Source organism: Nycticebus coucang, chromosome 4 (assembly GCF_027406575.1).
Source record: "Nycticebus coucang isolate mNycCou1 chromosome 4, mNycCou1.pri, whole genome shotgun sequence".
Taxonomy (NCBI): domain Eukaryota; kingdom Metazoa; phylum Chordata; class Mammalia; order Primates; family Lorisidae; genus Nycticebus; species Nycticebus coucang.
Window position 1 is genome coordinate 137,856,130 of NC_069783.1, and position 24,350 is coordinate 137,880,479.

At 40.3% G+C, this 24,350-nt stretch overlaps 1 protein-coding gene across 1 annotated transcript in view; it reads left to right on the forward strand.

The window, feature by feature from the left end:
- The window catches only part of SLC5A4 (solute carrier family 5 member 4), a 74,169-nt gene that overhangs the window by 43,614 nt on the left and 6,205 nt on the right, over positions 1 to 24,350 (forward strand). Inside the window, exons 8-12 of the mRNA XM_053588465.1 lie at positions 267 to 487; positions 11,237 to 11,372; positions 13,200 to 13,307; positions 14,409 to 14,559; positions 22,371 to 22,539. Of these exons, the coding sequence (XP_053444440.1) occupies positions 267 to 487; positions 11,237 to 11,372; positions 13,200 to 13,307; positions 14,409 to 14,559; positions 22,371 to 22,539 (785 nt within the window). The remainder of the gene's footprint in view (positions 1 to 266; positions 488 to 11,236; positions 11,373 to 13,199; positions 13,308 to 14,408; positions 14,560 to 22,370; positions 22,540 to 24,350) is intronic.

Consider the following 24,350-nt stretch of genomic DNA (forward strand, 5'->3'; position numbering starts at 1 on the left):
AAGTGAGACATTAACTCAGAACTTTTAGAGCACTATAAAAAGACGTGTTAGAATTATCTGTGTTATGAACTTTGTGAAAGTCAATCTGTTACCATGCCCGATGCCAGGGGAGGTGCTAGAAAGACATGAATCCTGGGAAAAGGTCAGTGCAGATTTGACCAGGCTGATGGAAAGTGCTTGTGCATCTCCACCACAAAGCAGTGATCATGAACATCAGGTGTTTTGGATTTCAGTAAGACATTTCCTTTTATCTGATGCCTTTTCAGCATTTGCCGAAATTGGAGGTTACGAGAGTTTTGCAGAGAAGTACATGAATGCCATCCCATCCATAGTTGACGGGGACAACCTGACAATCCATGCCAGATGCTACACTCCTCAGGCGGACTCCTTCCACTTATTCCGAGATCCCATCACTGGGGACATTCCATGGCCGGGAATGATACTTGGAATATTCATTACATCCTTGTGGTACTGGTGCACGGATCAGGTGAAGAGTGCGTGTGCGCACATGCGCACGCATTTATGTTGTTCTTTATTGTCTCATAGAAAAGAATTTAGTTTCTATTTTGTACACCCACATCAGTTAACGAGTCAAACATTTCTATGAGGCTTGTTATAAAAACAGCTGCCTGGTGCTCCATTCTCAACCCTATTTCTTGTCCCTCAGATGAAAACACTTTGGTATTTATTTTTATTCTCTCAATCCCTGTACTTGGTGTGTGGTCTGTGACCCATCAACAAGGACATCACCTTGGAAATCAATAGAGACCCTGTGACCCTCTCCAGACCTGTTGGATCAGAATTTGCTCATTAACTTGATCCTTGAGCACTTCAAATAAATGCTTGTGTTGCTCCCTCCTGGTTTTCTGGTTTTAGGGTTTCTCTGTTGGCTTCCATGGTGAGAAGTGAGAGCTCAGCTCTCTTCCAGCCTTCCATTCTGAGTCCCACAGGAGCACATCTCCTGTACCCCCATCTTCCCAGTAGATCTAAATCACAATTTCAGAGCTACCATTTTTATGACTTCATGACTATAATTCAGAGCTGAGTCATGTGACATCTTCCAACTGATTTTTCTGTAGCTTTTTTATTTTCCATAGAATTCATAATTCTCAATTTTGTGTTTCAAATTTACTTGGTAGTTATCACTCATTAAGCATCCAGTCCTCTGCAAATTTCCAAAATCTTCTCTCAAAACTTGCAAATACATCAAGTATTCTGCCAACTCTTCTGTTCATTTTCTCTCAGAGCCTTTGTCCTCCCACAGTTTGGCAGGATTCCCTTGATATCCGATGCCCAATCTTTCCTGAGGACCCCTTCTTTGGGACTCTTTTTCCCTCACTCTTGGGTTTTATCTCCTTTTTCCAGTATCCCATGTTGTTTTTTATTTTCTTAGTTTATTCCTCCTTTCAGGGCAATCAAAACCTCCCATACATTCCTGAGATAGCCCTCACAGGAAGTAAATTTATTGTGAATTTACATATTTGAAAATGTCTTCACTCTGACTTTTACTTAATTGATAGTTTGGTCATGTACGCACTTCTAGGTTGGAAAGAATTTCCCAAAGTCATAAATTCATCATCTCCTGAATTTCACCTTTACTGTTGAAAAGATTGAAATTATTCTTGATCCTCTTGGTACAACTGCCTTTTTTCTCTGGAAGCTTGTCATTCCATTGTTCTCAGAATTCTGAAATTTCACCATAATGTATACCATGTGGACCTATTTTTGTCCCTTGCAATGAGCAGCTACAAGCCTGTTTAATGTGGTAACTGATGCCTTGGATAATTTGAAGGGATTCTTTTTCCATTTTGTTCTCCTCTTGGGACCGTCTATCTGGTGCTGGTCTTCCTTAGCTGTCCTCTGACAGTCGTACCTTTTCTCCTCATCTTCCATCTGTTGGTCTTTTTTGCTGCACTGTCTAAGAGACTTCCTCAACTTTAAAGATCCTCCAGCTTGTATGCTTTTGCTTTTTCAAATATATTTGAAGTTCTTTTTTTTTTAATATTCCTTTTTATGGCATTTAGGTTCCTTTTCATTTTGTCTTTCAAAGTTTTGTTTTTCTCTCTGAAGAGTCTTTGTCAAATTCAAATGTATAATTTGCCTGTCTTGAATCAATGGTTCATTTTTCTCTATTTAATAGATTGGTTTTCCCCAAAACATCTACCAAAGAATTCATCCATTAGCCATTTATTTATAAAGTGGAACCATCTTTATTATTTATATTTCATCCCTGACCGCATGACTTGCCTCCCGTAAGAGGCCCCCTGTTCACCCTTAGAACTGATGCCTGGCCTTGCTTGCCTGGCAACAGGCCTACCTTTCTCATCTGTGACTTGTGTTGTACCTCCACCTGTCTGCTTCCAGCCCTTAGTCTAAAAATGCCAGCTGCTCCCCTAGCCCCAAATGATGCCATTGCCATCCCTAATGGATTGCTTCTCCAAGGATAATTAAATAGAAAGAAGCATCTCAATTGTCTGACATTCCTTGAGAAGAAAAATATCAGGAAGTTATTGCATTATGGGTAAAATGCTACTTTGCTACAAATATCCTAGTTAAGAGATTGCTTAATTTCAGTGGAAATTATGAAATTATATGCATTCTTTTCTCCAAGACTGTGATATTTGATTTATAATGAGATGAGGCTATCAGAATGTTCTTTTTTTTTTTTGCAATGAGAATTTTCTTTTTTATTAATTTATTTATGTATTTATTTATATTAAATCATAGCTGTGTACATTAATGTGATCATGGGGCACCATACTCTGGTTTTATAGACCGTTTGACACATTTTCATCACACTAGTTAACATAGCCTTCCTGGCATTTTCTTAGTTATTGCATTAAGACATTTACATTCTACATTTACTAAGTCTCACATATACCCTTGTAAGATGCACCACAGGTGTAATCCCACCAATCACCCTCCCTCTCCTCCCCTCCCCCCCTCCCTCTCCACCTCCCCCATATACTTAGGTTATAACTGGGTTATAGCTTTCATGTGAAAGCCATAAATTAGTTTCATAGTAGGGCTGAGTACATTGGATACATTTTCTTCCATTCTTGAGATATTTTACTAAGAAGAATATGTTCCAGCTCCATCCATGTAAACATGAAAGAGGTAAAGTCTCCCTATTTCTTTAAGGCTGCATAATATTCTATGGTGTACATATACCACAATTTATGAATCCATTCATGGATCAATGGGCACTTGGGCTTTTTCCATGACTTAGCAATTATGAATTGGGCTGCAATAAACACTCTGGTACAAATATCTTTGTTATGATGTGATTTTTGGTCTTCTGGGTATATGCCCAGTAGAGGGATTACAGGATTGAATGGCAGATCTATTTTTAGATCTCTAAGTGTTCTCCATATCTCTTTCCAAAGGAATGTATTAATTTGCATTCCCACCAGCAGTGCAAAAGTGTTCCCTTTTCTCCACATCCACATCAACATCTCTGGTCTTGGGATTTTGTGATATAGGCTAGTCTCACTGGAGTTACATGGTATCTCAAATTAGTTTTGATTTGCATTTCTCTGATGATTAAAGATCATGAGCATTTTTTCATATGTCTGTAGGCTGTGCGCCTGTCTTCTTCAGAGAAGTTTCTCTTCATGTCCCTTGCCCAGCCTGCGATGGGATCACTGGTTCTTTTCTTGCTTATACATTTGAGTTCTCTGTGGATTCTGGTTATTAAACCTTTGTCAGAGACATAACCTGCAAATATCTTCTCCCATGCTGAGGGGTGTTTGCTTGCTTTATTTACTGTGTTCTTGGCTGTGCAGAAGCTTTTTAGTTTGATCAGGTCCCAGTAGTGTATTTTTGAAGCTGCTTCAATTGACCAGGGGGTCCTCCTCATAAAATACTCGCCCAGACCAATTTCTTCAAGGGTTTTCCCTGCACTCTCTTCTACTATTTTTATAGTTTCGTGTCTTAAGTTTAAATCTTTAATCCAGTGAGAGTCTATCTTAGTTAATGGTGAAAGGTGTGGGTCCAATTTCAGTCTTCTACAGGTCTCCAGCCAGTTCACCCAGCACCATTTGTTAAATAGGGAATCTTTTTCCCACTGAATGTTTTTAATTGGCTTGTCAAAGATCAAATAACAGTAAGTAGCTGGATTCATCTATTGGTTCTCTATTCTGTTCCAGACATCTACTTCTCTGTTTTTGTGCCAATACCATCCGGTTTTGGTCACTATCGATTTATAGTATATTCTGAGGTCTGGTAGCGTGATTCCTCCTGCTTTCTTTTCATTTCTGAGTAATGTCTTGGCTATTCCATGTTTTTTCTGATTCCATATAAAATGAAGTATTATTTTTTCAAGATCTTTAAAGTATGACAGTGGAGCTTTAATAGGGATTGCATTAAAATTGTATATTGCTTTGGGAAGTGTGGACATTTTAAAAATGTTGATTCTTCCCAGCTATGAGCATGGTATGTTTTTCCATTTGTTAACATTTTCAGCTATTTCTTTTCTTAGAGTTTCATAGTTCTCTGTATAGAGATCCTTCACATCCTTTGTTAGATAAACTCCCAAATATTTCATCTTCTTTGGCACTACTGTGAATGGAATAGAGTCCTTAACTGTTTTGACAGCTTGACTATTGTTGGTATATATATAAAGGCTACCGATTTATGAATGTTGATTTTGTAACCTGAGATGCTGCTGTAGTCCTTGATCACTTCTAAGAGTTTTGTAGTAGAATCCCTGGTGTTTTCCAGATATACAATCATATCATCTGCGAAGAGCGAAAGTTTGATCTCTTCTGACCCTATATGGATACTCTTGATCGCCTTTTCTTCCCTAATTGCAGTGGCTAAAACTTCCATTACAATGTTAAAGAGCAGTGGAGACAATGGGAAGCCTTGTCTGGTTCCGGATCTGAGTGGAAATGATTTCAATTTAACTCCATTCAATACAATATTGGCTGTGGGTTTATGGTAGATGGCCTCTATCGGTTTAAGAAATGTCCCTTCTATACCAATTTTCTTAAGTGTTCTGATCATGAAGGGATGCTGGATATTATCAAAAGCTTTTTCTGCATCAACTGAGAGAATCATATGGTCTTTGGTTTTTAACTTGTTTATGTGCTGAATTATACTTATAGATTTACGTGTATTGAACCAGCCTTGAGACCCTGGGATAAAACTAACTTGGTCATGATGTATAATTTGTTTGATGTGTTGCTGGATTCTGTTTGTTAGGATCTTGTTGAATATTTTTGCATCTATATTCATTGGTGATATTGGTCTATAATTTTCTTTTCTTGTTGGGTCTTTTCCTGGTTTGGAGATAAGGGTGATGTTTGCTTCATAGAACATTTTGGGTAGAATTCCTTCTTTTTCTACCTTTTGGAACAGGTTGAGTAATATAGGTACTAGTTCCTCTTTAAAGGTTTGGTAGAATTCTGACTGAAGCCATCTGGTCCCAGGATGTTCTTTTTAGGGAGGTTTTGTATGGTTGATGCTATTTCCAAACTTGATATGGGCCTGTTCAACATTTCCACTTGATTCTGGCTAAGTCTTGGAAGGTGACGTGCTTCCAAGTATTGGTCAATTTCCTTCAGATTTTCATATTTCTGAGAGTAAAGTTTGTTGTGATATTCATTAAGGATTTTTTGAATTTCTGAGGAGTCTGTTGTTATTTCATCTTTGTCGTTTCTGATTGATGAGATTAGAGATTTTACTCTTTTTTTCCTGGTTAGGTTATCCAAAAGTTTATCTATTTTATTGACCTTTTCAAAAAACCAACTTTTTGATTTATTGATCTGTTGTAAAATTCTTTTGTTTTCAATTTCATTTAATTCTGCCCTAATTTTGGTTATTTCTATTCTTCTACTGGGTTTGGGGTTGGAATGTTCTTCCTTTTCCAGTTGCTTGACATGTCCCATTAAGTTGCTAACTTCCTCTCTGTCCGTTGTCTTGAGGAAGGCTGGCAGTGCTACAAATTTCCCTCTTAGGACTGCCTTTGTGGTATCCCAGAGGTTCTGATAATTCATGTATTCATTGTTGTTTTCTTCCAAAAATTTGGCAATTTCCTTCTTAATCTCATCTCTGACCCAGCTATCATTCAGCATAAGGTTATTTAACTTCCATATTTTTCTATGAGTATGCAGATTCCTGTTGTTACTGAGTTTAACTTTTATTCCATGTTGGTCCAAGAAGTTGCAAGGAATAATTCCTATTCCTTTAAATTTACTGAGGTTAGACTTGTGACCTAAGATGTGATAGATTTTGGAGTATGTTCCGTGGGCTGATGAGAGGTATGTGTATTCAGTTTTATTGGGATGAAATGTTCTGTAGATGTCTGCTAAATCCAAATGTTGGATGGTTCGGTTTAAATCTCAAATTTCTTTGCTCAGCTTCTTATTGGAGTGTCTATCCAACACTGCCAAAGGAGTGTTGAACTCTCCAACTATTATGGATCTGGAGGAAATCAAGTTGCTCATGTCTGTTAGAGTTTCTCTTATAAATTGAGGCACATTCTGGTTGGGTTTATAGATATTAACAATTGAAATCTCATCATATTGAGTAGTACCCTTAACAAATATGAAGTGACTATTCTTATCCTCCTTACTTTTGTTGGTTTAAAGCCTACTGTGTCTGCAAATAAAATAGCAATACCTGCTTTTTTCTGATTACCATTTGCCTGAAATATGGATGACCATCCTTTCACCCTGAGTCTATATTTGTCTTATAGGGTAAGATGTGACTCTTGCATGCAGAAAATATCTGGCCTGAGTTTTTGTATCCAGTCAGCCAACCTGTGCCACTTTAGAGGACAGTTTAAGCCATTCACATTAATGGAGAATATTGATAAGTCTGGTAAAATTTGGGGTATCAAGTTTTTCGAAAGTCCAGTGGACATTTTTAATCCTTTCGCCACTGTGGAATTTGGGGTTGGATCAAAAGCATCTGAGTGAGTTTACTTTTGTGGTAGAGGATTGGGCTGGTCATTATGGAGGATAGGTCTGAGAATATCCTGAAGAACTGGTTTGGTTATGGCAAACTTCTTCAACATATGAATGTCATTAAAGTATTTAATTTCTCCATCATAAATGAAACTAAGTTTAGGTGGATACAGGATCTGGGGTTGAAAGTTATTTTGTTTTAGGAGATTAAAAGTCAATGACCACCCTCTTCTGGCTTGAAAAGTTTCAGCAGAGAGATCTGCAGTCATTCTAATCTTCTTCCCTTTCTAGGTAATGGATTTCTTACGTCTGGCTGCTTTCAGAATTTTCTCCTTCATATTAACTTTAGTGAAGTTAATTATGATATGCCTGGGGGATGTCTTATTCGGATTGAGTCATGCTGGGGTTCTTAAACTGTCTGCTATCTGAATTTCAGAATCTGTTGGCATGTCTGGAAAATTCTCTTTCATAATTTCATGGAGAAGGGCTTCTGTGCCTTGCAAGGCCACTTCATCACTTTCAGGGATTCCAATGAGGCGGATGTTAGCCTTCTTGGAATTATCCCAGAGCTCTCTGAGGGAATGATCCATTTTTGCTCTCCATGTCTCTTCCTGTTTGAGAGTTTGGGAGCGTTCAAAGGCTTTGTCTCCAATGTCCAAAATCCTTTCTTCTGCTTGCTCCATTCTGTTACTGAAGGATTCTACTGTATTTTTCAGATCTTTGATGGCTGCAAATTCTTGCTTCAGTGTATCAAAATCTTTGGTGGTTTTGTCTTTAAATTCGTTAAATTCTTGAGACAACTTTTGAATTTCTCCTCAAATTTCTAATTCCGACTTTTGAATTGCTGCTCAAATTTCTAATTCCAAATTTTCCTCCATTCTATTAATCTTGTTTGCAATCCAAATTCTGATTCGATTTTTGACATCTCAGCTAGCTGTTTATGAATGGGATCTTCAGTTACATCTGCCATATATTTTTCCTTTGGGGCATTGATCTATTCTGGTTATTCATGTTACCAGAGTTTTTTTGCTGAATTCCACCCCATGATTATTTTACACTGTTCGATTTTTCCCCTGGAGCTTTGTCAAGGACCCGTACAGTTCTATGGCCTGAGAAAATTGGGCCCTGTTTGGTGTTGTGGGGCTAAGTGGTTCTGTCTTGTTTTCAGCTGGTCTCTGTACAACCCTAGTGAAATAGTTACTCTGGGGTTAAGTCTCAGCTGTGGAGAAATACCAGCAATTAAGTCACCGTGCCCCCCACAGGCAACAATTGGAAAAGGAAAATCAAACCTTCCTACAACCACACACCCAGGGCACCACTTGAATAGTCCTCAGATGATTGGCTCAGTTCAAAATGTCCAAATCAATTGTCTCAGTCAGCACCTGTCTCAGGTGGGAGACTTTAAAAGGTCTCTGGCAACTGGATCACAGGGGTCTGGTGACAACTCAGATATGACTTGCTCTGGTGCTCCGTGAAGTCAGGAGGACCCACCCAGCAAATAGATTAGTCTGGGAAGGTTGATGCCTCCTTCCCCACCTTGCACCTCTGTCACACCCAGTCACTGATAGCCCTGCAGGGCTGTGACCCAGTTGCCTCTAGTGAACAGATACTCCAGGCGTTTGCACCTGCCTCAATCACAAGGAAATCTGTATCTGCTCAGCCAGGCCACTGCACTCTGCCTCTATGCAGCAGGGGGAGGTGAGGCCTGACAACTTTGGGTGCTTGATGGAGGCTGGGGGTGTTCACTCAGTTCCAGCCCCACCCCTGATTGATGTTACTGACAGAACAGAACAGAACAACTTTGCGGGAATTCGTTTCTGTCCCTGCTAAATTCCCCTGCAGAAGAGAAGCTGTTTTGAGTTCCCAGAGCCTGCGCCTCAGGCCTGTCTTTGCTCCTGCAGGTTTGTATTCAGTTAGCTGTCAGTTCTAGCCTCCTGCCTTCCTTTGTCTATAGGCTGACGATCCCCTGAGGGCTGGGCGCATCTTAGGATCAGTAAAGCAATCCTCTGGGTCAGCCCTACCCTGGGAATTTCACGGCCTTGCGCGTGCGTTTTCTAGTCCCTGCGCTCCACCAAGGCCAGTACCGCCTCTCGCAAACCCTTTACTCACAGGGACTGTGTTTCCGTCCCAGATCTGTTCCGAGGTGGTTGCCACCTGAGAAGATGCCCAGCCTCCTCTTCTTGCCCAGGGAGACAGGGGTTGTGACTTCGGAATATCCAGGAGTGAGCCCTATTGTTGCCCAAAATGGCTGCTGCTCTGTGCCTCTGGGTACCACCACTCTGGTTTGGTTCCCTCTCAGCTGACCATCCTCTCCTTACTCCCATGCCCCAGAGTCAGCACTGACCAGCTGCAGTTTTGGTCCTGTCCACACCCCTCAAGCAATCACCCAAGAATCTGGACTCCTGGGGGATAGGCCTCCAGACCTCAGAGTGAGAGTGGAGGGGAGTGCTGGGAGCTCAGAATTGCAGGTAGAGAATATATACAGTTTTATATAGTTTTATGCCTGGCAGGAGAATGCCGTGGTACCCTAGTAGGGGAGGTAGGTGCAGTTTTTAGAGGGTCTCTCCCATGGAGTGTAGTGGGAGGACCTTTGAATTCTGCTCATTTGTTTGTGGGGCACTCTGAGCCGTTCTCATGGGGGAGAGGACTCCCATCCACTTGGTGATGGATTTTGTGGGTTTTTTTTTTTATTAAATCATAGCTGTGTACATCAATATGATCATGGGGCACTAAACACTTGGTTCATAGAATATTTGACACATTTTCATCTCATTAGTTGACATAGCCCTCCTGGCATTTTCTTCGTTACTTTGCCAAGACATTTACATTCCACATTTGCCAAGGCTCACGTGTACCCTTATAAGATGCACCACAGGTGTGATCCTTTCAATCCCCCTCCCTCCCCATGCTTTCCCCCTTCCCCCTGTTCTTAGGTTGTAACTTGGTTATAGCTTTCATGTGAAGGTCCTAAGTTAGTTTCATAATAGGGGTGAATACATTGGATATTTTTTCTTCCATTCTTGAGATACTTTACTGAGAAGAATATGTTCCAGCTCCATCCATGTAAACATGAAAGAGGTAAAGTCTCCATCTTTCTTCAAGGCTGCATAGTATTCCATGGTGTACATATACCACAATTTGTTAATGCATTCATGGATCGATGGGCACTTGAGTTTTTTCCATGACTTAGCAATTATGAATAGGGCTGCAATAAAGATTCTGGTACAAATATCTTTGTTATGATGTGGTTTTTGGTCTTCTGGGTATGGATTTTGTACCTTTTGTTTGTATCCTTGGGGTCGCAGCTTGCCTCAGCGGGGTTGATGTGCATTCTTCAACCTTCTCTCTTGGTGCAGCTCTAATACACCAGGTTACTTGCTAAATTTCTGTCCTTTAACTCTCCTTGTGGATGGGAGCCTCTGTGGATAGCTGGCTTCAGTCAGCCATCTTGTCCTTGCCCCCCAATAACCCTATTTTAGATATAATAAAACTGAGATTCACAGAGGTCAAATACTGTATAAAAGAAATAGGAATTAAAATCCTGACCACACTCCAAAGACTATTATTTTCCACTTACCATGACATAATTTATATATATATATACACACACACACAAATATATATCATAGTTGTACATTTTGGGGAGGTAATGCAATATTTTGATACATGTATACAATTTGTAATGATCAAATCAGGGTAATTGGAATATCCATCATTTCAAGTATTCATCTTTATATTGAGAACATCAGAATTCTTCTATTTATTTTGAAATATACACATACAATAAATTATTGTTAATGGTAATTTCCCTACTGTACTCTTGAACTCTATAATGTATCCCTTCTATCTAACTGTATTTTTGCACCTCTTAATGAACTTAGCTTCAACCCCTGCCTCCTCTTCCCTTTCAAGCCACTAGTAACCACCATTCTACACCCTACCTCCATGAGATCCACTTTTTTAGCTCCAACATATGAATGAGAACATACAATATTTGTCTTTCTGTGCCTGGCTTAATTCACTTAGCATACCTCCAGTGTCATCCATATTGCTGCGAACAACAGGATCTTATTATTTTTATGGCTGAATGGTTTTCCATTGTGTACGCATATCATATTTTCTTTATCGATTCATTTCTGGAAGGACACTCAGGTTGATTATGTGTTTTGGCTATTATGATAGTGTGGCAGGAAACATGGAAGCGCAGATATCTCTTCTATATATGAATCAACATTATTTCTTATGATAATATTAAACCCTGAATAGAGGTGTTTTTCGAAACCATCCCCTGGTGATTTGACACATATGCCACATTTTCCCGGCAGGTTATCGTGCAGCGCTGCCTGTGTGGCAAGGACATGTCCCACGTGAAGGCTGCCTGCATCATGTGTGGGTACCTGAAGCTGCTGCCCATGTTCCTCATGGTGATGCCGGGGATGATCAGCCGCATTCTGTACACAGGTGGGCCCTGAATCCTGTTTTTCTTATGCTTGAAGTCTGAGATGTATTTTCAAGATGTTGTAAAATCTTAATAAACTAGAAAATTTGTTCTAGATGGAAATAAAAGAGATGGGAACAGTTTGCACAGTAGTTCAGAGACAAGAAAATTTGGCATATTTGATATTCTGCTCCCTTATCTTTTTTATAGTACATGTCTGTTTTCTTGTAGCCATTTAAGTCTATGAGTCCTGTTTTCCTGAGTGGCTTTGATTTAAGATGTCTAGAGAATATGATAGAAGGCCACTGGAGGATGGAGTAGAATCAGGCTAATTTGAGTTGGGTAAATGGCAGTGGCAGAGTTGGCCAATATCTCTAACTAAAAAGGTATTTGGAGATTCCCTGTCATGTCTTGGTCCCTCGGAGATAGCTGGAGAACTGAATCAATTTTTCACTGCTTTGGGATCAGGTTGTTTGGGACACATAATTTCTAATTCAGCTGAGAGTAACTACTGGTGTTGAACTCTTTCCTTAAAAATGAAATTTCTTTCATTCTTATGAAAAGTAAAGGAAATATAACTGAATCTTACTTGGCTGACTCATTTTTATTGGGGGTAATCCATCAGGTAACACTGAATGCACTTCATATTTTCTCAACTGGATATCAGTTTATTTCACTGAAAATCTTGTTAAGATGAAAATCAAGTAGCCAACATCACTTTTTTCCTTTTTCTTGAGACAGAGTCTCACTTGGTCACCCAGGGTAGAGTGCCATGGCATCATTGTTCACAGCAACCTCAAACTCTTGGGCTCAAGTGATTCTCTTGCCTCAGCCTTCCAAGTACCTGGGACTACAGACACCCACCACAACACCTGGCTATTTTTAGAGACAGGGGTCTCTCTCTTGCTCAGGCTAACCTCAAACTCCTGAGCTCAAGCAATCCACCCACTTCAGCCTCCCCAGTGCTAGGAGTACAGGTGTGAGCCACCCTGCCCTGCCTCCCAACATCACTTCTTATTATAGCCTTGCAGTAGTGTTTGTAATAGCAAAGAATGTGTAGATATCCAGCAAACACAGAATGGCCAATGAAACCATTCTATACTTCCTATGTGGAAAATTGCACACACAAGACTGAAGACAACCTCAAACTTGGGTAAATGCTGAAGTGACTATGTCACTGTAAAAAAAGAAGGCTACATAATAATAGTTCAACAATGACAATAGTTATGCAGAAAAAGATATTTCTCTGTGGAAAAGGATTTAAAAATGAAAAAAAATAGCTAATGTGCAAAGGTGTTATTTTTCTGGGTGATTCTTTATCAATTTTCCCTTTTATTATCATGATATTGTGTAAGGGGAAAAAATCATTCTTGTGCAGCTGCCAGAGAATTAAGTCATCATCACACATGGGGCAGTCATGCCAATTGACCATCACCACTGCTTAGATGTAGGTAAAAACACTAGGCTAAATGTGACTGAATGCAGGACCTAACTTCCTGTTGTTGTTATTGTGATCATGTTGTTGCTTATCTCTGGAGTGTGGTGCTCTTGGAAGAATTTTGTCATTTTTCTGGAGGGTGGGATCAGCTCCCTCTGTTTGCTCTGATGCTCTTGCTGGGCCAAATTCAAAGATGGGGATCACTGCTGAGCCACAGAGGTGAGACACTTATGGGTCATGTTCTGGACAAAGGGACCAGATCTGTAGGATAGAGTTCAAAGTTGACTCTCTGATTTCCAGGCAAATGTTTTTCCCTCCCCTCCCCATGATTGTACAACTTCTCTCTTTATCCAATAGTTGTGGGTTGTGCGTGTTTGAGCCTCCCTGACCTCACCTCTGAATCCTTCCCCAGATAAGGTGGCCTGTGTGGTGCCTTCCGAATGTGTGAAGCAGTGTGGCACTGACGTTGGCTGTACCAACTATGCCTACCCAACACTGGTGCTGGAACTGATGCCTGCAGGTAAAAAAATTTCCCTGCTGAGATGGCCTCCAAGGCCTGTCTATGAGTGGGACTTGAGGAAGGGTGATGGTATAATCCTTGGCAATTCTCACTTCCATTAATTCAGTTCTGTTCATCAGACATTTCTTGAGAACCTTCCGTAGGCCACTGGCCCTGTGCAAGGCATGGAGATTACATAGACAGATCAGATATAGTTTCCGTTAAAAGAATCTATACTCCTTCCATTTCAAGACTATCTTCCAAGACAATCAAGAACATTTAAATGATCTATTTGTCAATAAAAGGGTTACACAGTCATAGACTTATAAACTCATAGGACTAGAGGTTAACTATTTATCCTGCTTCCTTTGGTCCATGATAGACCTAATAATAGATCTCAAACTATTTAACTTCTGAGTATTTATTGAGAGCTAAATATGTGCCAGGCACTGCTTGGGTGCTTACAAAACATCAGTGAAGTGGATACAAAATCCCCTAGCCCTTAGAACTCACATTCTGGTGTTGTGGGATAGACAATAAACACACATATGAAATACATAAGTAAATTATCAGGCAACCAGAAGGTGCTCATTGCAGTGGTAAACAGGAACAGAGTTCGGGAATGACCAGGTAATCTTGTACCCAAGGCCTAGCAAATGTCAGCTAATGCTTACTTGAGCTTTGTCCACCCAACAAAAGGAGCATGAACCATGGACATGGCACCACACACAACTCATCCATAGTCTGTCCTAGAAGGTTTAGGGCCCTTACTAATTTGCAGAAAGAAATGGAGGTCAAAGCTCTCATAATAGTCCCACCAAAGATGCTTTAGCAGAAATACCTACTAAGCGTCTTCCCCTTCAGTTCTTTAAGTCTTCAGGAAGCCCAGAGTTCCTCTCCAAAGAAAGATGGTTCCAACAGATGACCTCTAAGTTTATGTGTAGGACTAAAATTCTATACTGGATTATTCTCAGATCACCAAGAAATGTCCAGGAAACTCCACATGCTGATGTATATTGATAAATACACCACTTAATGTTCCAAATGATACTTTTATCTTTGAGTGACTCTCTGGTTGAGCATGGTGTCCAGTCACTCACCAGTGCCCTCTCCTGCCTCCAGGACTGCGTGGCCTGATGCTGTCTGTCATGCTGGCCTCTCTCATGAGCTCCCTGACCTCCATCTTCAACAGTGCCAGTGCTCTGTTCACCATAGACATCTACACCAAGGTGCGGAAGCAGGCATCAGAGAGAGAGCTCCTGATAGCTGGAAGGTGAGGGAACCCTGGTTTCTCCCTAGAATTCCTCTGGAGAAATGCATATGTTGACATGGACTAGAACTCCCTAGTCTATAGCTTTGGTGAAACTAAACATAGAGCCCTCAAGTGAGGGAGGGATCATTAGAGGATGTTTCTATTCAACATATGTCTTTGGTTTCATTCAACATGTCTTTGCAGGTGTAAAATCTGGAGCCATACCTTTAAATGAAATAATTGCTCTTTCAAACTTTCAAAGTTCTCTGATTGTCTCTTATTTCTTTCCCTCCTTATATTGTTCTACATGCACATGTTCATGTAACTCCTTCAGCGCTTTAATGGGATGTAAAATTCCCACCTCCTTTAATGCGTTGTGTCCAGCAGTTTCCAGGTGTATCACATGGAGGTAATAGATAAGGATATCCAAACACTGACACAATCACATTCATTAAGAATCAGACCATATTAGAAAGGAAGAGACTCGTGAAAGGAGCTAATTTCAAGACACTGCTGGGAGAGTTCAGTCCATCGAGGGATCCCTGAGCAGCCTTGAAGACCGTAAGCTAGAAGGAAATAAGCAGAAAGAATAGATTAAATAGTCTCCTTTCTTCCCTTCATACTTTTCAGGTGAACCCTTTAATGTCATAGGGTTTTGCAAAATGTTTTAAAAATTAAAAATAACACACACTCATACAGAAAACCTGCATAATATAAATGTCTGGATCAGTGACACATCACAAAATGAGCACCCATGTAACCACCAGTGAAGTCAAGGAATGGAAATTAATGGCTTCCCCCTCCCACCTTGAACCTCATATTCCCAAAGCTAACCACATGACTCCACATGCTGTAGTGTAGTCCTTCCCAGTTCCAGGATATTCCACATAGAATAACTCAATATGTATTGCTTGGTATATGGCTTTTTTTGCTCATGTTATGTTTGTGACATTCAGCCATGTTGGTATGTGTAGCTATAGTTTATTCATTTTTTTCTATGTGGTAATATATTAGAATTTATCTACTCTGCTGTTCATGGCTTGAGCACTTTTGTCTGTGTCTCCTGGTGCACACAGATATGTATTTCTGTTGAGTAGATCACAACAAGTGTGCATATCTTTCAATCTTTTAAAATCAGAACCTGTTCCCAAGAGGTGTGCCATATACCATGATCCCCCCATCCCCTCTTTCTCTCCTCTCCTCTCCTCATTCCTCATTCCCTTACCCACCACCTTGTATTAGATCATCTACCATCTTCATAACAGAATTGTGTTTTGGAAGAGCAGAGAGAGGAAAGGAGGGAGGGGGTGGGGCCCTGGTGTGTACCACACCTTTTGGGGACAAGACACGATTACAAGAGGGACTTTGCCTAACAAATGTAATCCGTGTAACCTGGTTTCTTGTATCCTCAATGAATCCCCAACAATAAAAAAAAAAAAAAAAAAAAGAGCAGTTCAAAAAACAAAAGAATTGCATTTTGGGAGATAGACATTTGATAAGAGAGGAAGGAAAAGCAAAAAATCATTAAGTTATCACTCAGGAGGATATATGCTCATGTTCATAGACCTAATAATGGGATTCTGATTAGAAAGGAGTGTGGGAAGAGACCTTTAAAAGAAAAGAAATTGCTCACAATTTTTGCAAAAATGACCAAATCGATGGTGATGATAATTCCAAACATGGTTAAAGTGGTAAGATAATGAACACATAATTTCTCCTTTTATACTCTCCAATTTTTTTGTAATGTGTATTTTCTATAATAAAAATGTGTTGTGTGTATTACATACTTGTGGTTTAGCTCTTGAGGTTTATTTCAGAGCCTTGTCATTAGGTGGAATGGGAACTGGAGCCCTGCTATACTCACCTTAACCTCAATTCTTCCTCTCCGCCTTGACACACTCATTAGGGGGCTCTCTGGTCCCAGAAGATCCAGGGTAGGGACACTCTCAGTACAGCCTGAAAACACAGCACCTGAAAAGATCAGCCTTGGAGGGGTGCTGCCAGCTTTTCCATGAAATTGGTGTCAAGAAAAGCCAACCACAGGTCAGGCACAGTTTCTCACACCTATAATTCTAGCACTCTGGGATGCCAAGGTGGGTAGATTTATTGAGCTCAGGAGTTCAAGAATGACCTAAGCAAGAGCCATACCCCATCTCTGCGAAAAATAGAAAAACTAGCCAGGCATGGGGTGCGTGCCTGTAGTTCCCACCTACTCAGGAAGCTAAGGCAAGAGGATCACTTGAGCCCAAGAGTTTGAGGTTGCCATGAGCTATGACGCCATGGCACCCTACCCAGGGTGACAAAGTGAGCCTCTTTCTCAAAAAAACAAAAAGAAAGAAAAATTAACAACCTATTTAAAAGACTTCATTTTAAACAAAGCAGGAGGAATTACGCTACCAGACCTCAGACTATACTATAAATCGATAGTGATCAAAACAGCATAGTACTGCCACAAAAACAGAGAGATACGTTGTGGTGGGCGCCTGTAGTCCCAGCTGCTCGGGAGGCTGAGGCAAGAGAATCGCTTAAGCCCAGGAGTTGGAGGTTGCTGTGAGCTGTGTGAGGCCACGGCACTCTACAGAGGGCCATAAAGTGAGACTCTGTCTCTACAAAAAAATAAATAAATAAATAAATAAAACAGAGAGATAAATATATGGAACAGAATAGAGAACCAAGAGATGAACCCAGCTACTTACTGTTATTTGATCTTTGACAAGCCAATTAAAAACATTCAGTGGGAAAAAGATTCCCTATTTAACAAATGGTGCTGGGTGAACTGGCTGGCAACCTGTAGAAGACTGAAACTGGACCCACACCTTTCACCATTAACTAAGATAGACTCTCACTGGATAAAAGATTTAAACTTAAGACATGAAACTATAAAAATACTAGAAGAAAGTGCAGGGCAAACTCTTGAAGAAATCAGCCTGGGCGAATATTTTTTGAGGAGGACCCCCTGGGCAATTGAAGCAACATCAAAAATACACAACTGGGACCTGATCAAACTAAAAAGTTTCTGCACAGCCAAGAACACAGTAAGTAAAGCAAGCAGACAACCCTCAGAATGGGAGAAGATATTTGCAGGTTATGTCTCCAACAAAGGTTTAATAACCAGAATCCACAGAGAACTCAAACGTATTAGAATCCACAGAGAACTCAAACATATTAGCAAAAAAAGAACAAGTGATCCCATCTCAGGCTGGGCAAGGGACTTGAAGAGAAACTTCTCTGAAGAAGACAGGCGCATGGCCTACAGACATGTGAAAAATGCTCATCATCCTTAATCATCAGAGAAATGCAAATCAAAACTACTTTGAGATATCATCTAACTCCAGTAAGATTAGCCCATATCACAAAATCTCAAGACCAGAGATGTTGGCGTGGATGTGGAGAAAGGGAAATACTTCTGCACTGCTGGTGGGAATGCAAACTAATATGTTCCTTTTGGAAAGATGTTTGGAGAACACTTAGAGATCTAAAAATAGACCTGCCATTTGATCCTATAATTCTTGTACTAGGTATATACCCAGAAGACTAAAAATCACATTATAACAAAGATATTTGTACCAGAATGTTTATTGCAGCCCAATTCATAATTGCTAAGTCATGGAAGAAGCCCAAGTGCCCACTGATCCACGAATGGATTAATAAATTGTGGTATATGTACACCATGGAATATTATGCAGCCTTAAAGAAAGATGGAGACTTTACCTCTTTCATGTTTACATGGATGGAGCTGGAACATATTCTTCTTAGTAAAGTATCTCAATAATGGAAGAAAAACTATCCAATGTACTCAGCCCTACTATGAAACTAATTTATAGCTTTCATATGAAAGCTATAACCCAATTATAACCTAAGAATATAGGGAAGGGGGCAAGGGGGGGAGGGGGGAGGATGGGCAGAGGGAGGATAATTGGTGGGATTACACCTACGGTGCATCTTACGAGGGTACACGTGAAACTTACTAAATGTAGAATATAAATGTCTTAACACAATAACTAAGAAAATATCTGGAAGGCTATGTTAACCAGTGTGATGAAAATATGTCAAATGGTATATAAAACTAGTGTATGGTGCCCCATGATTGCATTAATATACACAGCTATGATTTAATAATAAAAAATAAATAAACAAAAGATTGCATTTTCCTGGTGAGAGTAGTAACAGCTTTAGCAAATAAAACACTTGAGAGAAGAATCCAAAGGCCTGGCTTGGCCCTGATCTTGACTCTGGACAAATGTTGTAAGAGGAGGGAAACAGTAAGACATGTGGGCGGCACCTGTGGCTTAGTGCGTAGGGCAGCAGGCCCCATATACCGAGGGTGGTGGGTTCAAACCCAGCCCCAGCCAAACGGCAACAAAAAAATAGCCAGGCATTGTGGTGGGCACACAGTATCTGTAGTCCCAGCTACTCGGGAGGCTGAGGCAAGAGAATTGCCTAAGCCCAAAAGCTGGAAGTTGCTGTGAGCTATGTGTGACCACGACACTATACTAAGGGCGATAAACTGAGACTCTGTCTCTAAAAAAAAAAAGAAATAATAAGACATGTGTGTTATCTGTGGCAGAGAAAGTACCAACTGGTATTCAGGGGACCCAGCACGTAGTAGTCCCACTAATAGGTCTATGAACATGAGCATATATCCTCCCGAAGGATAAATTAATGATTTTTCTTCTTTCTTCCTCTCTTATCTAATATCTACTATTCTTGTGCCCTGGAGTTCCACAAAGACCACACTGCTAAACAAGCCAAATTTATAGCAGAGTTCTTTTATTGAGGAGCCAGCTGGCAACTGCTTCAGTGTCCCAACATGGGGCTTTTGAGAACAGCCCCAAGTGCTTAAGGGGTCGGGTTTTTAAGTCTTGGTCTGCATTCTCGTTGGCACACAGGCTGTCCAGGTGCATCTGGGTGGGATAGCAAGCAAGCATTGTACAGAAGCAGAATTTTACAGTTAGTTAGACATACGTCATACACCTTTGTTTTAATATTTTCCCTCTATACATCTTAGTTTCACTACTTTTCCCCACCTGGTATTATTTAAAAGTCAGTCCGGGAACAATTAGTACCTCCCGGTCTATTTCCCAGGGAGTTAGCCAATCAAGAAACTGGGAGTGAACTAGAAGCAAGAAATCAATTAGTACTTTCTCATTTATCTTAGGTGTGAACTAGACTTATTTCATTTCCTTTGAAAATTTGCAGTCTGGAAATTTGCTAGGAGTTAACTGATATTTTTCCATTATAGCCTAGGCCTAACGCTATTTCCCAAAACACAATTCTAATATGAAGACAGTATCAGGGGTCCTCAAACTACGGCCCGTGGGCCACATGTGGCGGTGTGATTGTATTTGTTCCCATTTTGTTTTTTTACTTCAAAATAAGATATGTGCAGTGTGCACAGGAATTTGTTCATAGTTTGTTGTTGTTCTTTTAACTATATAAATATAGTCCGGCCCTCCAACGGTCTGAGGGACAGTGAACTGGCCCCGTGTTTAAAATGTTTGAGGACCCCTGAGTGGGGGATGGAGGAAGGAGGGAGTGGAGAGAGGGGAGGAGGGAAGAGGATGGGGGTCACTTTGTATGGCACACCTCTTGGGGACAGGACACAATTACAAGAGGGACTTAACCTAACAACTGCCATCAGTGTAACCTAATTCTTTGTACCCTCAATGAATCCCAAATAATAAAAAAAAAAAAGAAAAAAAAAGATTTTAAAAAAAGTTATATTTTTAAAATTCCTGCTTCATGGAATTTATGCCTTTGTGGGGAAGATAGATAGTTAATAAATGTATGCTGCATTGGGTGGCAAAAAATGCTGTGATGAAAATTAAAGGAGAAAAGCGCAATGGTGAGTCCCTAACCCAGGTGCTCAGTGAGCCCCCCTCCCCACCCCAGGAGGAGGCATTTGAGCAGAGTTCTCAGGAGTGTGGAGTCAGCAGATGGCTCTCTTGGGAGGGAGAGCCCGGTCACATGTGTGGTCTGTTGTGCGGGTGGAGGAGAGCTCGTGCAGGGCTGTTTAAGCCAGAGAACGACTCTGGATCTTGGCCTGCATGTGACAGAGAACTGAAGCTGAGTGAGCTGGGACAAGATTTCCTTTCTAAGGATGATAACGATGACACTAATGGATATAATTTATTGAATCCTTATTATGTTTTAGGCATTCTGCTAAGACTTTCCATGGTTTACCAAACTTGGCTATTGCAACAATGCAGAGATTTTATAGCATTTAAATGAGATATTTATACCTCAGTCTCCCACCCAAATGCTCATTTCTGTCCCCACCTCACCACTGCTTCTCTGTTTCACGTGAGCAAGGAGAGATGATAACGTTTTTGCACAGTCTGGTATGTTTGTTCACTTAGTGAATGAATATTCCACAACAAATGCAGAGAACAGTGGGGCTTAGAAAGGCAAATGAATCGTGCTTCCCAGACCTCAGGAGCGTATAACAGGCTTTTACCACTTACCAATATTTTAACCAATTCTTTCTCCCTGCCAGAGTATTCACATAATAAAATGCACAAATTAGCATTTTTTGCCAATTCACTCTGCATTCTAGGTTAGAGGCTGTTTTAATTCTAACCTATGCACACTTAGTTCCCTGCAAGCTAGGAAATGGACAAAAGTGGATGTCGGCCTCTTTTATCATACAAATAATTACTGGTCAATAGAAACAGTGTGGGTTTATTTCCAATTGATATGCTATGTACATTGCATTAGAGAATCATTAATCAAGTGGTGACATCTGAACTGTTTTTAGATCTTTAACCTCACAGATGGAGCTATTATGACTGATTACAAACAAGCAATTGCTTAACCAGCATTTTACCAGCAGATAATCAGCAAACACAGCATGGGTTCGTGCAAGGTCAAGCAGCTTGACTTTGTTTGGAAAACCAGAAAGTGGCAAAATCAATACATTAAGTGTAGAGTATAAATGTCTTAACACAATAAGGAAGTGAGGTGAAGGCTATATCAACCAGTTTGATGTAAGGATTCCAAAATGTATCTAAAATCAGCACATTGTACCCCATAAATGCATTAATGTATACAGTTACGATTTAATTTTAAAAAAATGAATGAATTTAAGAACTAAAGCCACAACGGAAGCAGCAATGATACTTTTTCTCTTACAATTTCTTCTGATAATTATTTAGTTATTTACTGAGATGGTCTTGCTCTGTTGCCCAAGCTAGACTGCAGTGACATCAGCATAGCTCACTGCAACCTGTTTCAGTTTTTATTTTGTTTTTTCAGATTGATGTGAGGCTACAGATACTTAGGTTACGTTGTTTTCATTTCTAAGGTAAAGTTCAAGTTGTAGTTGAGCCCTTCACCCAGGGGTGCGCTGAACACCCTCACAATGTGCACCTTAGGTGAGATCCCGCCGATCACCATCCCTCCTGCTTCTTCCACTCTCTCTCCTCCCCCTCGCTAGACTATATTTGTGTTTTTCTTTCGTGTGGATGTATAGTTGTTTATATGCTGGTTTCATACTCGTATTGACTATACTGGGACTTCTTTTCCCATTCTTATGAAATATATTTCAACTCTATCCAAGTAAACACGAAAGATGTAAAGTCTCCATCTGTTCTCAAGGCTGAATAGTACTCCACGGTATACATACACCATAGTTTGTTCATCCATTCATGGGTTGATGGGCACTTGGGTTGCTACCACATGTTCGCAATTGTGAATTGAGCTGCAAAAAATATTCTAGTGCAAATGTCCTTGTGGTGAAATGATTTTTTTTTTTTTTTCCTTCTGGGAAGATGCCTAGAGGTGGGATTGCAGGAGCCAGTGGAAGGTCTCACATCATTTTGTTTTCTTGCCAGGATATTTGTCTTTGTATTAACTGTGATCAGCATCCTGTGGGTCCCCCTAGTAGAGGTATCTCAAAGCGGACAACTGATCCATTACACAGAATCGATTTCTAGCTACCTTGGGCCTCCCATTGCAGCTGTCTTCATGCTCGCCATCTTCTGTAGAAGAGTCAATGAACAGGTGAGGAAAAACTGGAAAGCATTTTTTCCCTGCTGGAGTGAGAAAAAATGTCTTCATTGGGGTATCCGTATGCATTCTTTCTATTCTCTTTATACAAATCATGGTCCATCTCACTTTGAGTTGAGGGCAGTCACAATTCCTAACCCTTACTAAAGAATAAGAATAATAATGCACATTCAGGGCGGTCCCTGTGGCTCAAAGGATTAGGGCGCCGGCTCCATATGCCAGAGGTGGCGGGTTCAAACCCAGCCCCGGCCAAAAACTGCAAAAAAAATAATAATTAAAAAAAAGATAATGCACATTCGTAGTAGTCTTTTATTTTCTACGAACTATTACATGCACACATGGTACAATGCTGAGGAGCACAAGTTTGGGAAACAGATTGCCAGAGCTGAGTCATGGCTATACCACCAAACAGTGTTGCGATCTTACACAAATCACTTGACTATCCGTGAAATGAAGGTAATGATAGCATCCTCCCCTATGGGATTGTTGTGAGGATTAAATGAGATGAAATATGTGAAAAGTGCCTGGGTGCAGTGATTCACACCTAATAATCCCAGCGCTGGAAGCTCAAAGCAGGAGGATGGCTGGAAACAGGAGTTCGTAACCAGCCTGGGCATAGTGAGACCCTGTCTCTACGAGAACTAAAAAAAAATTTTTTATTAAGTCATAAACACATAGATCGTGTAGACATTAATGCCTTTATGGGGTACAATGTGCTGATTTTATATACAATTTGAAATGCTTACATCTAACTAGTTGATACAGCCTTCACCTCATTTACTTAATTATTGTGTTAAGACATTTATACTTTATACTTAATAGAATTGACATGTACCCTTGTTATATGAACCACTGGAATGGTCCCACCATTTACCCTCCATAGCTCATTGTAATCTTAAACTTCTGGGCTCAAGGGATCCTCCCGCCTCAGCCTCCTGAGAAGCTGGAACCACAGGTATGCACCACCACTCTTTGTTAATTGTTTAAAAATTTTTTTCAAGAGTTCTGAAAAAATGAGCTATGATCACACACTGCACTCCAGCCTGGGTAACAGAGTGAGACCTTGTCTCAAAAAAAAAAAAAAAACTTTTTTTAAATATGTGAAATGCTTACAAGAAAATCGGCACCTGTGGCTCAAACGGCTAAGGTGCAAGCCACATACACCTGAGGTGGCGGGTTCAAATCCAGCCCAGGCCCGCCAAACAACAATGACGGCTCAACCAAAAAAAGAAAATCTACCACACTAGCAAGGGCTCAAAATATGTTTAGTGTTGTTATGATATATACAGAGATTGATTGATTACAGTGGACCATGCACACTGTTCCTAGGTACTAGCCTTAGTATGATGATTTTCAGATGAGGAATCTATGCAGGGAGGTTAATATCTATGTGCTTTTCATGTGTTAGTTAATACAGTAGAACCTCCATGGTTGGCCGCCTCCTTAAGTTAACCTAATTTTCATAAACCACACAGGTGCCACAGGAACCAGCAGGCCTACTTTCTTATTTGACACCTCCTTACATTGACCAGTTTGTTACAGCCCCTTGTGTGGCCAACTTACAGAGGTTCTACTAAAATTAGTAAGTGGGTCCTAGGATTCCGACTCAGGTCTTCATCCATCCAAAGCTCATACCGTTAAATCTTCACAAAAGACTGTTTTCCTAAAACATAACACCATTAACCTCCCAGAGAAAATAAATAATTTCAATTGTCAAGAATTTAATAGAGCTCTCAAAAATATCTAATATCCACTCTGAAAATTGTATGATGTAATTCAGAGTCCTGTTTATTCTATGAAATAAA